Source organism: Heterocephalus glaber, unplaced genomic scaffold (genome assembly GCF_053883595.1).
Source record: "Heterocephalus glaber isolate CG9 unplaced genomic scaffold, H.glaber_assembly_v1.0 deba00001615, whole genome shotgun sequence".
In the NCBI taxonomy this organism is placed as follows: Eukaryota; Metazoa; Chordata; class Mammalia; order Rodentia; family Bathyergidae; genus Heterocephalus; species Heterocephalus glaber.
This window is the reverse complement of record NW_028258386.1, coordinates 143,001-158,728: the sequence shown is the minus strand read 5'-3', so window position 1 is coordinate 158,728 and position 15,728 is coordinate 143,001. Positions and strand designations below refer to the sequence as shown.

Here is a 15,728-nt window from a genome sequence, read left to right as displayed (position 1 = left end):
GCCTCTGCTCAGGAAGCCCTGGGTGCCTGTGAGCTGCCTTTATTGTCTGAGGGGGTCATTAGTGCCTGTGTGGGGCCCGGGCCAGGAATTATTTGCTGAGTGGATGAATTATGGGCTACAAATGAGCTTCATATTTGTGAGCAGAAGCCCGTGGATGGGGACAGGAAGACAGAGCTGAAGAGAAATTGCTGTCACCCAGGACACCGAGCATCTCCATGCCCCCACACTGTCTAGCCGCCGCCTTCAGCTCCTATTTTTGTTGTGCCCAGGTGGTGCGGGGAGGATCAGAATTTAGGGCATTGTCTGCACCCTGAGCCCTGCATCAGACCTGGTGACCCTCATGTCCTCTGCCACCTGCTTTAAATAGCGCCCTCCTCATCCCAGTGCTGGGTGGACTCGGGTCCCAGAGCAGAGCTGTGTGGGCTGACAATGCACCCGAGTACCTGGCTGCACCCTCACCACCCCAGAGTGGTGCCCCCCCCCCTTCCTGTGGCCTGGGACACAGCCAGGATGTGGGGTCTTAAACCCACCATGTGACTGTCCTCTGCCTTTCCATCCATGGGTCAGCCTAGCTCTCATATCCCTGTCCATCATTCCTAATGCACCTTCCAGGTTTAGAGTCGTCCTGTCCACCCTCCAAGTCTGCCACATCCACATGCTGTAGCTGCCATCCCTGAGCACAGCTCGCTTTACACCTTAATTAACCCTGCTCTAGACCTGCAATCATAAGATGAGCATGCTCACTTGCTCTAATGCAAGTTTAATAAATAATAGACGTTAAAATTCCAACCTAGGGACCACTCAGAATCATCCCACGCAGGAGCAGGTGCTCTGGCCATGGTAGGGGGAGAAAGGGGACACACAGGGCAGGGCACACCAAGTGCTGAGGGTATGCAGGTGGGAGGAGCCCAGACTCCACCCCAGCACCAGAAAGAGAAAGAAGCAAGAGGAGGGAGAAGAGGAGGGTGACGGAGCAGGAGGAGGAAAAGGAAGAGGGCTAAAACATGGGTCAGACAGAAGGGGGTGTCTGGGTGGGGAGTGCAGGCCACAGGCTGTCCAGGTGGAAAGCACAGGATCAGGTCTCAGACCCAGGGCCCTCTGTGGGGACACAGGCTCAGGCCTGCCAGGGTGGCCCAGCCACAACTGCTCCCTATGGCTCTGAGAGACACTGTTGTGTGTGGCCTGGCCAGCAGGAGGCCAGGAATGCCCATCCCTGGGAACTGGGGAAGGCCTGGACCAGAAGGACAGCAGGAATCACAGGAATCCCGGAGTAGGGGACAGTCGCTGTCTGGCTCACAGCACAACATAAGGGGAAGCAGGAGGCGTCCTGACCTTGGAGTTGGGCACTGGGGGAGGTGATAGAGGAATCCTCAGAGCCTCCCAGCAGCAAAGCGGGGTGGCCTGGCATTGGCACAAAGACCTTAGTGGGACCCTGGCAGGATCAGGCCTCCAAGCTGTAAAAACTGCAATGAATTTAGCTCCATCCATACTGTGTTTATAGCTTTTCATTTTGTGATAAGTAACAATCTCCACATGGTACCAACTCAAAAGATGGCCAAAGTCTCTTAGGTAAATTGGGTCTTGCTGGGCACCATAACCCAAGCCTGTGATCCCATCTACTCAGGAGGCTGAGGCAGGAGGATCACCAGTTCAAGCCCACCCTGGGTGACTTAGAGAGACCCTATTCTCAAAATAAGTAAAAAATCAATAGGGCTGGAATATAGCTCAGTGGTGAGAGAACCTAGATCCCATCCCCAGCACCACTAAAAAAGGGGGTCCTGTCAGTTTCTCACACCAGAGAAACTATTTGGTATTCATACATGTGTGTCCTATTTATTTCACTTAAGAGTATTGCCTCAATGTGCATCCACTTAGCTATGAATGTCTCTAATTTCTCATTTTTTATGGCTGAGTAGTACTCTAAAATGTATAATAGGTAATGTGAAATAGGAAGAAAAGGGGCAAAGGGGAAGGAAGTGGGAGGGCTAGGGGAAAGGATAGAAGGGAATGGGATTAATATGAGAAAATGGAAAAATAGGAACAAAATCTTTGTAAATAGGGAGGAATGGAGGGGTTGAACGGAGGGCTGGGCAAGGGTGAAAAATAAGAACCAAGAGAGACTATGTAAAGGTGCAAATTTCCAATGATGAATGTCATTATATTGTATACCTACAATGTACCAATGATTAGAATGAATAATCGATAATGTAAAATAGGAAGAAAATGTCCAAAGAGGTAGGGGTAGTGGGAAGGGCAGGGGAAAGGAAAGAAGGGAAAGGAAAAATGATGAGAAATGGAAAAAATGGAAATAAAGTCTTTGTAAGTAGGGAAGGGTGGAGGGCGTGAAGGGAGGGCTAAGAATGGGGAAAACATAAGAACCAAGATGCATTATGTGAAGGTACAATTCCCAGTGAGAAATGTAATTGTGTTGTATACTTACAATGTACCAATAAAAGAATTTAATGCAAAAGAAAATAGTTTCTAAAAAAAGTCTGGAAAAATGTTAAGCAAAGAAATAGTAAAAGTACTGTACTGATACAATACTAAAATGAAAAGGAAATTGTAGCCAAAAAAGAAAAAAAAAGAAAGAAAGACAAGAATGATTCAAACTTATGGGCCTGACCATCATATCTGTAGAAGAAACTGAATTGGTGAAAACTTCCCACTCCCTCCAGGCTCAAATAGTTTCACTGGTGAAGTTTACCAAACACTGTAGTTAGAAATGATATCAGTTTTACACAATGTCATGAGAATTTAAAAAGAAAAAATATTTCCCAACTCATGAGCTCACTGTTGCTGTGATTATTGAAAACAGACAAACACATCACAGAAAAATAATCTGCACACAAATATCCTTGAAAAGCACAGATACAGATGTTCTTAAAACTTGAACAAACTGAACAGGGAAAAAGACCTATGCTTCACCACAACCGGAGTGCATCCCTGAAAAACACACACTCACTAAGCCTATTTCACAATAGCAATGAAGCCTTTCCATGATAATTGAACTGGAAACAACAGCACACACACACACACACACACACACACACACACACACACACACACACATGAGACCCATGCAGCAGGTCCCCATCTACTGCTGTGTACTATGATGCCTGGCTGCAAGAAAAAATCAGAGGCAGAATGAAAGAGAGAAATGGGGAGCCAGGATGGCCAGTGCTGAGCAGGCAGCAAAAGACCACAGCCAACCCAAGTTGCTGATATTTGTTGGTGACATCATAGTTAAGATTGAGGTAAAGGGGCTACATCGAGATGCTATGGATATGTTGCTGATGTAGACAAGGTTTATAAAGGAGGAGACAAAGCATTCTTGAATTAGGAACAGAACAGAAAAAACATAGGTTATGGGTAATAATTAACCTTGTCTCAAAAAATAATTAACCTTGTCTTTTTAGTAAAGAAGGTTTTAATGTGGGGAATGGAATTTGGGTCTGAGTCACCCCAACCTTGGCTGCTATGTTACCTCCCACTGAGCCCCACAGCTTCACAGGGCATCTCTTTGGCCTCTGCCATGGCTCTTGGCAAGGGGGGTGATGTTGGCCCACATGCTACCCACAATGACCCTAGGAGTCATGTCGGCTTCAGTCAGACTCACTTCTTTAAACAAGCCAATCATAGGCTTGACTCTTTACAGCCTGCACTGCCTACAGCCTGCTTTGGGCGTAATCAGTGAGGCAGTCACCACCCCCATACCCAGAACCAAGGCAAGAAATGAGAAGAGAAGGCAACACAATGCCTCTGAAAACTTCCAGGTCCTCCCAAAGCTGATCCATGGGGGAGAAAAAAACCCGAACTTCTGAATTATTCAAACTTATAAAAAGGGAGATTAAACAAAATGATTAATGAGTTTACAATAGACATGAATACAGTGCTAGCTGACAAACAAAATGACACAGAACAGGAATGAGTGATTTAGCAAAGAATTAGAGTCCACAAAAAGGTAGTAAACAAAAAACCAAGAGACTACAGCACAAGTGATCACAAGGACAGAACATCAGAACTAGAAGACAGGGCTGATGCCAGTGACCAAGTACTCAGAGATACCTTATAACAGCTGAACATGGACAGTAGATCCAACAGCTGCTGGACAGTGCAGACAAGACGAATTGGAATTAGTGAAAAATCGCAAGACAGTGCAAATGGCATAAAACTCTGTTTATGGAAAAAAGAGCAGAAAACTTTCAGAATGTGGGGAAAGAATTTAACCTACAGATAAGTGAGGCATATGAAAACCAAGTAGCCACAGTCAGAAAAGAACTTCTCCACCACACATCATAGTCAATATCCCAAAAATCCAAGATAAGAACAGAATCTTAAAAGCTCTTAGAGAAAAGCAGTGAATCACTTATAAACATAAACCATTAGAATCACAGCAGACTTCTCAACACAAACCTGAAAGGCCAGGAGAGTATGGAGTGAAGTGTTTCAAGCCATAAAAGACCACAGCTTCCAACACAGACTGAGACATCCTGCAAAACTATTGCAGCAGAGCAGAGCAGCTCAGTGCTACAGCCAAGTGTTCCAGCTTAGTGTCTCAGCTAAGTGCCACAGCTCAAAGGCATGGCTGAGTTTTACAGCTCAGCATTGCAGCCAAGTGCCACAGCTCTGAGGCCCAGCTGAACTTTACAGCTCAGTGTGGCAGTTCTGGAACATCACTCTCATAATTTGAAGACTCAGGAATCTAATGGCTAGTTGAAGAGGTAGGAAAAAACCATTTACCACACCTGCGAACCCTGGCGGGCTCAGAGGAGTCTGAGCGCTCAACCAGAAATGAAAGCCTCCTTAGATAGGGACCCACAGGGTATGTGAGCATGATCACTGAATCAGGGGTGGAGTTACAGAACATTCCTGAGAGGTGGTGGAGCTTAACAGAACATCCATGAAAGGTCACACAGTTCAGTCACAAGCCATTTTGCTGCATTGGGCAGGAGCCCAGCAGCACAAACTGACGTTTCCAAAACAAAACATTCTGTGGGGGAGGAGGGGAGGAGGGGAGGAGGCAAGGCAAGGGCCTGTCTAATTGTATAGCACTTCTCTATCAATTGTCTTTGGGGGAAGTGATTATGATAGGTATCTTCCTGCCAGCTTCATAGGCATTAATGTGCCTCGACAGGTTTCAGAAACAGAACACTACATTATTCTAATGGCAATGAAATTGTAGCATCACTCTGAGACCAGTAAGAATTTAAAGAAAAAGGAATTGGATATGTTGAGCGTAGACATCATGAGATCTCTAAAAACAAAAGGTATCACAGATTCTCAGAGCAGAAAGGAAAAGGATTTTGGAGCATCCTATGGATTTTCATTTTTAAAACCTTAAAAAAAACTTAAAAACTTAAAGTCTCCATAACCCACACAAGCAAGGACTGTGTAACCTTTTTTATGACAAACAAAGGGTCCTTGTGGGCAAGAGTGAGGTGGCCCTAGGGGGTGTGGCCAGATCTGCCTGGGCCCATTGGTTCCGCTACCTCACAGAACCCAGTGTGAGGTCACAGTTGTTAGCTATATAAGGCCGAGGCTCAGGTGGATCGCTTGTGGGTGACGTAGGAGTCGGACGGCGAGTGTTGGTGGTGATTTGGTGATGGGTTGGTGTTGTGGAGAGTGGAGCTTCTGTTTCCATCGAGATGTGGCCTGAGGTTGGTGAGGATGAGGGCCCACCTTGGCTGGGCCTCGCCACCATTCTCAGCCTCCAGCAAAACTATGAGGGGCTGGGCCCCTTGGGCCATGGCAGGTATGGTAGGGTCTCCCTGGCCAAACACCGTGGCACAGGGATGCTGGTCGCTGTGAAGGAGTTAGTGAAGGCAAGGCAGCCAGCATTCTACATTGTATCAGAGGTGCAGATCCTGAAGGACCTTCGACACCCTAACATCGTACAGCTACTGGAGGTCGACGAAACCTTCGACAAAGTATACCTGGTCCTAGAGTATGTGATGGGGGGAAACCTGCGGCAATGGATCCTCAGGACTGAAAACCACAGGCTGCCAGAGGAGGAGGCCCGAGGGATATTTCAAGATATCGTGGGAGCCGTGGATTATTGTCATGCCCAGGGAATTGTACACGGGGACCTCAAACCCAAAAATGTTTTAATTGATTCCCAAGGTCACGCCAAAATCTGTGACCTTGGGGCGGCATCCCGGTTCCTCCCTGGGAAGGAGGTGTTCGTGATTTATGGCACTCGGAAATACTGTGCCCCAGAGCGGCTCTTGCGTGGGAGGTATGAAGGCCCTCCCCTGGATGTTTGGGCCCTTGGCATCATCTTATATGAAATGCTCACGGGGCAGCTCCCCTTTAATGGGGATAAAACAGAGATGGTCCAAACTATGCTATCTGGGAGGTGCTCTTGCCCCCAGTCCATCTCCCGGGATGCCCAAGATCTCATCTGGAACCTCCTGTGCTTCAACCCCAGGATGCGCCCAACAGCGCAGGAGGTGCTGCAGCACCACTGGCTCCAAGATGCCCCTCCCCCAGTCCTGAGCTGCTCCCTATGCCCCCCCAAATGGCAATCCTCAATGATCTGGATGGCATGGGATTTAAACCGCTGAAGGTCATCAACTCAGCGAGGAGAAAGGAGATGGACACATTCCTGCTGTTGCAGAGCCAGGGACTCTAGGGGCCGCCCTTAAGGATCGGGGTGAAGCCTGTGTGTGCACCTGAGGATGAGGATCCAGATGAAGAAATAGCATCACCCTCAACAGCTCCTGCACCCTCATCTCACATCCCCCGGAGGAGTGCCAGCACACCTGTCACCTGCACGGGCCTCTTATTTCCTGGGGTGGAGCCCACAGGAAGTCAGGGCGGCGGAGACTCCCAGCCACCCATTCCCATCCCCAGGACCCCAACTCCCGGCATGTCCTGCCAGCCTATCCCTGCCGCTCCCAGGGTGTTCTGCCAGCCTGCCCCTGGGGCTTCCTGCTCTACCTCCAGCCCCACCTCCACCCCTAGCAGCAGAGGGAGGCGTTGCTGGAAGGCGCTGAAGAGGAGCAGCAGAGGCTGCCTGACAGCCCTGTGCTGCTGCTGCCTGCCACCCTCAGGGCGCCACCAAAACAAGGTGGCCCCAATGTAAGTAGTACCCAGCAGAGACCCAGACAACCCTCAAGGAGGGAGGGAGGTTCAAGAGCTTCCTGTGAGTGGGCTGTGTCCTGATGATGTCTTTTCAATTGTCAGGGAGGAGAGGAAGGCAGAGGGATGGAGGAGTCATGGTCATAGGGAAGAGTCTCAGATGGACAGGAGGACTTGCTGTGGGGTCTACTGCAGAGGAGGGTGGGGGTGATCGCAGCGAACAATAGCATCTGATGTTTCCACATGTCTGCTATGTGTCCATTTCACACATCTCCTTGCATTTTTAGTACAGATCCTTGAGAAGTGACTCCATAGACGTGGCGATCCTGCTCATGGGGGATCAGCCACGAAGGAGGAAGCCATGGTGAGTCACCCTGCAGCCCTGTCTAGGGAGCTGGAGGGAAAGGAGAGGTCAAGGACACCCATGCATCCTGTGGGAGGGAGGGGGGTGTGCAGCACAGAAGGCTGTGTGGGCATCAGGAGCTGAGATTCAGTGGGAGGAAGACAGAGCAGCAGCAGGAGGGGGATTCCCTGACTTGTGTCCCTGTGCCACAGGGAGGCTCCCCTAGGACCAGGGAGTGCCGGGCACCTTGGAGCCCCCAGACCACAGCCTCCCAACTGGGTGCAGGTAGATGTGGGGGCCGGGTGAGGGTGGGCTTTGTTGAGCACAGCTATGACTTTATCCCACAGTCCTCCATGGCCTGGAGCTTCTCTCTGCTCACCTCCTGGCATGTCTGCATGCGGGGGCTTCCATCAAGAAGCCACCGAGTTGGCGCTGGAAGGACATTGAGCCCAGGTGAAGAGAGGCAGTACTGCCTGTTCTGTGGATGGGGACACTGTGTTGTTCCCCTGGCCCCCGTGCAGAAGCCTAGACTCGGTCAAGCCGTGAGCAGCCCAGGAATATGCAGAGGCCACTCTGATCCTCTGTCCACTGAGTTCATGGTAGGAGCTGCTCCTGCCCAGTCACCAGACAGGTGTGTGACAGCGTCTCCACATCATCCCAGTCCCAGCCACGGAGCATCCTGGACCAGATGTCAGTGCAGCCCAACGGACCTGGTCCTAGGCCCTGAGCCCCATAGCTAACATCTCTGTGGCCTCCCCACCTCCTCCTCTGTCATTGAGGACATGGTTGGCCCCAGCCCAAGGCAGTCTGCTTCCAGGACTTCTCTCAAACTCGGCCTGTCTTTTCCCCATGCTCCATCAGCACTGTAGAGATTTGTTCATGGCACAGATGTCGGGGACACTCAGAGCCAGGACAATGGTGCGGGCACTACAGACACCAGTGGTGCAGGGCCAATGCTGAGGGCTTCTGCGGGTGACAGCAGGAGGGAGCCACAGGATTGAAGAATGTGGAGACAGGCAAGGGATCAAGTTTAGGCAGCTTCTGCCCCAGAGCAGCTGGCTGAGGATCGATTCAGTGCCAACACCCAGAAACAGCTCTGCCGTGTGGCCAGCACAGTCAGCAGAGCTTCAGCACAGTGACACTTGTGATCCTCTGAGAGTGCTCAGTGTCCAGTGCTGCTCTTCCTCTTCCTGCTGTCAGGATCACCGGGATTTTATGCACGAGGAGCGTGAATCATGGAGGGATAAGGTGAAGTCCCAGATTTCCACAGCCAGAGCAGGGTAGAGCTGGGATTCCAGTCTGGATCCCCCAAGCTCTCAGTCATGCTGTCATCTAGCGAGGAAGACAGACTAGGGCATCAAACCAGGAGAGGCAGCATTGGCACCAAGAGGGCTGTGTTCATAGCTTTCCAGGCTGTGGCAGGACACTTGACATTCATCAGCAGAGGTTTCCGTCCAGGGTCACTGTGTGCTTGGGGCAGCACAGCACTTCGTGGCAGGAGTGTTGGAGGAGGAAGCCCCTCACCTCCTAGCACCTGGGAAGCAGAGAGTCAGGAAGAGGCCAGATACCAATATCCCTGTCAAGGCCACGCCCTTGACCTCTCAGGCTGCCGGGCTGCAGTCATCTCAGGAAGGTGTCTCTGGGCCCTTGGCATCTTAGGAGGGGCCTTGATTGGAGGTGGAAGGTGCTCCATTCCGTCCACAGGTGCTGGCTGGTTTCCTGGGATTTTTGGGGGACCTGGCCCCATTGTGGGCCAGGGGCCCAGGATCCCCCTGGAATCAGATGGTGTGGCCATTCCAGTCCAGCACGGAGCTCATGCCCGGCATGCTATAGCACTGCAGCCAGGCTCTGAAGGCAGAGAAGACTTCCTCTCTGTGCTCCTGCCCATGGCCTTTGCTCCCCAGCTGGACCACTTCCTTGGGCACTTGAGTGGCACAGTTCCAGCAGGTCCAGGTTCTGCAGCTTAACCCTGATCTTCTGGCTCAGAGTGAGCTCTGGGCTTAGCTGGTGTCCCTGCAGGGCCTCCAGGACTGTGCACGCCTTCTCAAAGGGAGGGATCCTCAGCTGCAACAGGATCTCTGCTCCAAGGTAGTTGCCAATGCCATTGAAGAACCACTGGTCCGGGAGGGCCAGATGGACCAGTTGAAGGCCTTGTCTGCCGGGTTTCACGGCACGTTTTCTCTGAACTATTCATTCTCCAGGTGGACACAGGGCCCAAGGTCTGGCTGCTACTTGCTCGCGGGGTCCCAGTGGCCAAAGCGCTGGATGCCTGGTAGTCATCATCTTCCCCCCCGGGCACCAATGCCATGTTGTTGGTACATGTATCTCTGGCGAGATGACACCTGAGCCAGCCCGGCTCCCCCTTGGGAGGATGGGGTGTCTCTCCACAGTCCTGTCTCCAGCTCAGCAGACACCACACTGTTGCCCTGGTTCTCAGGCCTGCCATGCCCAGGCCTCCCCTGCCCCACTCTGGGCCTCTCTAGCAGGCACAGGAGTGAGAGATGCTCAGCCCACTCAGCAGATACCCACCAGGAGGAAGAGGGCTCCCAAGCCCCAGGGCCCTGGCTCATAGGAAGGGCTGGGTGAGAGCAGGACAGAGGGCACAGGGAGGGGAGCAGAGCTGAGGCAGCCAGGTGGGAAGTGAGAAGCAGAGGAGCTGCCTGAGGGGACGGGAAGGCCCCGAAGTCTGCACATAGAAGAGGGGCTCAAGATACTGCCTCATGTTGCTGGACTCCTCACTACAACCCTACGAAGCTGGCCAGGCAGTTAGGCTGCAGGCGATCAAAACTCAGAATTTACGTGACTTGGACTACATTGGTTCATTTGTTCAAAGGAAGAGAACACAGAGAAGCCTGGTCAATCTTAATACTATCCCTGAGGGAATTTTTTTAAATTCACCAAGGCAAAGCTCTCTTAGCCAGAATGTCATTCGAGGAAGAATTTGTGATTTGACATGCAAAAGCTTTCTCCAAATTATCAGTGAAGCACCAATATCCTGATTTCCTTGTGCTTTTCTGCGAAGTTGTTACAGTAGGAAAATTATGGCTCTGCGTTATTTTAGAGACACAGGTGAAGAATTTTGGAATCATGTACTGTGTAAACTGTGTAAAGCCGATATGTTATACTAAATCATGAGAGAGTCTAGAGAATCGCTACATTTTGAGCCAAATTTGAATCTTTATTGCCAGCGACTGAGAGTGCTCATGCTGGAAAAACTCTCGGTGATGAAAATGGGCTTGAGAGTCTCCTTTAGGCGGCTCTTCTAGTTGTGGAGGGCTCAGGGAGAGGGGGAGCACAAGCGGAATCTCACAGGAGCTGAACTTTGCTAAGCTAGTGGGGCTGGGGAAGTTTCACACAGTTTAGTTGGAACCAACTATCACCCAGGTGCAGAGCGTTCTGTTCACAAGGTTGTAAAGATAACGCATAGCGGCAGACTGCTCTACCACATCGGAAGGTCACAAAGGTAACATATACTCGCTGACTCTTCTACCAAATGGGAAGGTTACAAAGATAACATAGAGTGGTAGACTGCTCTACCAAAAGAGAAGGTTTTAAAGATAACATACGGTTTCGGAATGCTCCACCACATGGGGTACAGTAGCATCAACTGAGGGGGCTCCCAAGGGGTGAGGGGGAGGCAACCACCTGGAATCTACAAGAAATGGGGGGAACGGTGATGAGGCACAAAATGGAGTCAGGTTGGCTCTCACAGGTGGATGATAAAATCTTCAGAATTCTAACTAAAGATGTAAATAGAAGATACAAAAAGTATAATATGATTGCAAAACTTTTTAATAAAATAAAAATATTTTTAAAAATTTTTTTATTTTAAAATTTTGTTTAATGCCAGTTTTTATTTGGCTGTATATACAATTTAAGCTATTAAAATTTGTACAATATTTACAAATTAAATAATCATCTGAAACTGTCTCCAGCAACTCTGTAACACCAAACTGAGGGGAAGAAAGACAGGGGCAAGCAGTCCTGGGCTCCCATGTTCCCTTCCTGTCCCAGAGCCTGTTCTAAACTAGAAATACCAGAAGCCAGCACTCATGCTCCTCCTTCCTGGGGTCAAGCATCAGAATTCCAAAAATTGATTTAAGCCAAAAGCCAGTAGGTGAGGAAGTTGCTCCAATCCTAACTCAAGAAAAGTCCTGCAGGCTCAACAGTGGCTTTCTTGGATTCTGGGTTGCAGTGGTTGAGGAGCAGGACGCCAGCCCTGAGCCCTGGTGCAGCTGGGCAGTGGCTGCTGGGTGAGGTGGCTCAGCCTCACTGGAGAAGCTGCAGGGGAAAGGGCCTAGGGGAGGGGCAGGGTCCCTCAGTGCTGCCCTCCTGCCCCCCCCCACTCATTTTCCTCAGATATGTGGTTGCCAGGAAGATGTGGAAATGCCAGAGGGCATGGGGGCACAGCTACCGCCACAAGGGGCTTCTGGGAAGATTGAAGTATGAAGAGGAGATTGGTACCAGTCTTGGCCAGAAGGCCAGCAGCAAGTTCCCGTTCTGCCTCCAGCCCTTCTGGGATCCACACTTGGGAATGGGAGCTAATGCTGTCCCGAACTGCAGCATGACCCCTCACACACAGTAGGACTCTGAGGAGCTGCCCTTCCCCCAGAAAGGGTGGAGAAGAGGCTCTTAGAGGCTGAACCTTCTGCCTTGCCAGTCCTAGCCAAGCCCTAGCACAGCACAGTGCTGCAGAGGTGGAGAGGACAGCAGAACGGACCAGCATCCCCATGGGAGTGGGGCCAATAGGAAACAGCCTTCTTTCCAGCTGGCCTCAGGAATGCCGCTTCCTGTTCGTCAGAGCTGGGGTTAGGACTCACTGGTCAGATAGAGGGAGCTGGCATCTGGTGACAAGATGCGTTCAAGTGAGGGCTGCAGGGCAGGACTGGGGCAAAGTCCCCTGGCAACAGGGGACTTGAGCTTTTGCAGGCGGCAGCGGCAGAGCTCTGCAGCATCTGGCTGTCCATCCCCCGGTAGCTCCTTGGTGCCCACCGACTCGGGAGCTGGAAGCTTTTCCGTTTCCTGGGCTGGGATGGGGTGGTGTCCCCAGAAGTGGGAGTGCTGGTGGAGGCCGCAGCGACCCCGTGGAAGCAGTCTCTTCCATGGGGCTGACTGAAGTGTTGGGCCGGGAGCCTGTGCCCCAAGAAGGCTAGCACAGTGAGGTACTGGTTCATGTGCATGACGGCGTCCAGCAGTGTGCACATGTTGCGCAGGCTCTGCAGCCTGGCCTCCAAGTGCTGTCGCTTGCGGCCTTCCAGAGCCCGAAGCTCCTCTGTGGTCAGCCCAGCAAAACTCACAGGGACAAAGGCATAAGGGGAAGGCAAAGGGTGGAGGCAGGGGCATGCCCATCCAGGGAGGAGGGAAGGGGAAGGCCATGTCAGGTATCATGTACAAAGGGGCCTGACATCTTTTCAGCTCACTCCTGCACCAGCCTCCAAGCGTGGGGTGTGTAGGGGGAGGGGAACACCCATGACTGCTGCTGTCCCTGCAGCTGCCCCTGCCTTGGACTCCTGGGGGGGGACCCGCTGTCCCTCCAGCTGCTGACCCCTGGGGCAGTCCAGCTCCCATGCTAGCCTCTAGGGACCCCTGGAGGTCTGCTGCCTCCAAGGCCCTCAGTTGACCCATGAAGCGGGACACCAGTCCCCGCACCAGGAGAGGGGCCCATGCCTGACCCTCGGATCCCTGGGCTCGGGTGCCAGCCTTCTCCAACCTCTGGGGAGGGTCACCTGCCAAGCCGAGCACCAATGGCATTGCAGGAGTACGGGTGGGGGGCTTTGACACTGAGCCTGATGAGTTCTCAGACTCTGACCGAGTCCGCATGGCCCTGCCAACCTCAGCGAGCAGCACGGAGGAGATGGAGTTGCTAGCAGGAGAGGCGCCAACCTGCAGCCCAGGGGCCTTTGACATGAGTGGGGTCTTGGGCTCTTTGCCGTGGGGAGCCCCCACCCTCAGCCCCCATGTCCCCCACATGGAAGACCCCAGAGTCGTTCCTGGGCCCCAATGCCGCCCTCGTGGACCTGGACTCCCTGGTGAGCCGGCCAGACCCGCACCACCAGCAGCTAAGGCCTAGAACCCCTTCCTTCGGAGTGGAGCCCTGGCCGCTGGCCCCTCCACCACCAGCCCCTTCCAGCCAGCACCTGCTGCCACACTCACCTTGAGTCAGCTCCACCTCAGTCCTGTGCTCCTCACCCTGTCCCGGGCTCCGCCCACTGCCATCTCTCCCCTTGTCGCCCCCTGCCCCCAACACTAACCCCTTCCTCCTATGTTTTGTTTTATTTTATTTTGTTCTATTTTTTTCACCTTATTAATACAGTGTTTATTTGTCTTCCCTCTGTCAAACCCTGAGGTGGTCACTCTTCCAGGGAGCCTGGGGAAAATAGTCTGGCAATAAAATGATACAACTAGGATAGGATTGGCATGGCAGAAGCAAAATCTTTATATGTAGATGAAATGATCATCTACAGAGAAAATACTAAGAAATCTCTAGGAGCCCCTAGAACTTGTACTTGAATTTAGCAGGATTAGAAAACACAAGGTATATATAAAAATTCAGGTCTGTGTATACTTGCTATAAATGAAGAATTGGATATGGAAATTTAAAATTTATGTAGGAATACAAAGGACCTAGAAAAGTTAAAAACAAAAACAAAAACAGTGTTGGAAGACATTTAGTACCTAATTTTAAGACTTCCTCTAAAGCTACAGTAATCAAGGCAGTGTTGGTGCAAGGAAAGACATATAGATCATTGGAATAAAACAGAGAATCTAGAAATAGAACCACACATATATGGTCCACTGAGTTTTGAAAGATTATTTAACATTAGCATTTTATAGAATATAAACTCAATTCAAGAGCCGAGGAAGAGACAGTGTTTGCAGCAGATGGCACTGGAACACTTGGTATCCATATATAAAAAATTAACCTCAACCCTTTTTTTCCATACATGAGAATAACTTGAAGGGATCTATGAACCTAAATAAGAAAGCCTAAAAGTATAAAACGTTGAGAAGAAATTATAAGGGAAAATATTTATGAATTCAGGGTAGGCAAGAACTACCTAGGATACAGAAAACATGATGCATAAAAGAAAAAAATTGATAAATGAGATTCCATCAAAATTTAGAACTTTAAATGACATCATTAAAATGAAAAGTAGTCCTTAAACAGAACATATTTACAATACATATAACCTATGACCAGAATATATAAAGAATTCTTAGAGCTCATTGATAGACAACCCAATTAAAATGTAGACATAAGAAGATGATAAATAGCCAGTATAGCACAAGGAATGGTGTGCAACTCTAGAATCAGAAAAATACTAATTAGTACAATAACAAGGCTGAATTATACACTCATTAGGGAGATGAAGTTAAAAGTTTTAAAAGCCTTGTCATGACTTTTTCTTTTTGTTGGATTCATTCCTTTGCATTTAATTTGTCATGCCCAATGGATTCATTCTGCTGGGTTTCCTGGGGGTGTGATCCTCATTGTCTTTTCCTAGGGGATTGTCTAAAATTTTTTGGAGTGCCGGTTTGGTATTCATGAAGTTCCTGAGGTGCTCTTTATCATCAAGGTATCTTATTTCTCCATCCATGTTGAAAGATAGTTTTGCAGGGTACATCAATCTGGGTTGGAGGCTGTTTTCCTTTAGAGCTTGAAATACATCACTCCAGGCTCTTCTTGCCTTTTGCATTGAGAAGTCTGCTGTGATTCTGATGGGCTTTCCTTTGTACGTGATTTGTTTCTTTTCTCTAACTGCTTGTAGAATTTTGTTCTTCTGTTGGATTTCTGGAATCCTAACTATTATATGCCTATGTGTAGACTTTTTTTGATTAAGGCTAGCTGGAGTCCTATATGACTCACTTATCTGTATGTCAAGTTCTTTCCCCCTCCTTGGGAAGTTTTCTGTCATCACTTCTGTGAAGAGTTTTTTTATGTCATCTGCACTCTCTCCTCTTTCTTCATTGACTCCAATCAGTCTTATGTTATTCTTCTTTGGATCGTCTAGCAGCTGCTGGATTGATTTCTCATGTTCCCTTACAATTTTAAAGCAATTTTTCTTTTCCTCCTCACTAATTGCAATCTTATCTTCTATATGTGAAATTCTATCCTCACATTGGTTCATTCTGCTGCGCAGACTTTCAATGGAGTTTTGAATCTCTTGGAAATCTGTTTGTATCTGTTTTATGGATTCCATTTGTTTCCTATGTTGAGATTCCATCATGTTCCTCAGATCCTCTATTTTTTAATCTGTATCCTCTCTAGATTTATTAATCATGTCTTGCACCATGAGCAAAATCT

The 15,728-nt window shown here is 49.7% G+C and overlaps 1 protein-coding gene and 2 pseudogenes across 1 annotated transcript; 2 read left to right on the top strand and 1 right to left on the bottom strand.

The window, feature by feature from the left end:
• Positions 1–5,053: 5,053 nt before the first annotated feature.
• On the top strand, positions 5,054–8,603 carry LOC147822429 (sperm motility kinase 3A-like). Its single transcript, XM_087196819.1, has 3 exons — positions 5,054–7,080; positions 7,368–7,444; positions 7,771–8,603. Exon 1 carries the CDS (start codon positions 5,646–5,648, stop codon positions 6,561–6,563), a length of 918 nt encoding a protein of 305 aa, XP_087052945.1. The 5' UTR covers positions 5,054–5,645; the 3' UTR covers positions 6,564–7,080; positions 7,368–7,444; positions 7,771–8,603.
• Positions 8,604–9,002: 399 nt separating this feature from the next.
• On the bottom strand, positions 9,003–12,627 carry LOC147822428 (endonuclease 8-like 1 pseudogene; annotated as a pseudogene).
• A 265-nt stretch (positions 12,628–12,892) lies between these two features.
• On the top strand, positions 12,893–13,673 carry LOC147822427 (epsin-1 pseudogene; annotated as a pseudogene).
• Positions 13,674–15,728: the final 2,055 nt, after the last annotated feature.

Bases quoted from the DNA above. Each gene is read 5' to 3' on its own strand.
- LOC147822429 (XM_087196819.1), top strand. From the start codon at position 5,646: ATGTGGCCTGAGGTTGGTGAGGATGAGGGCCCACCTTGGCTGGGCCTC.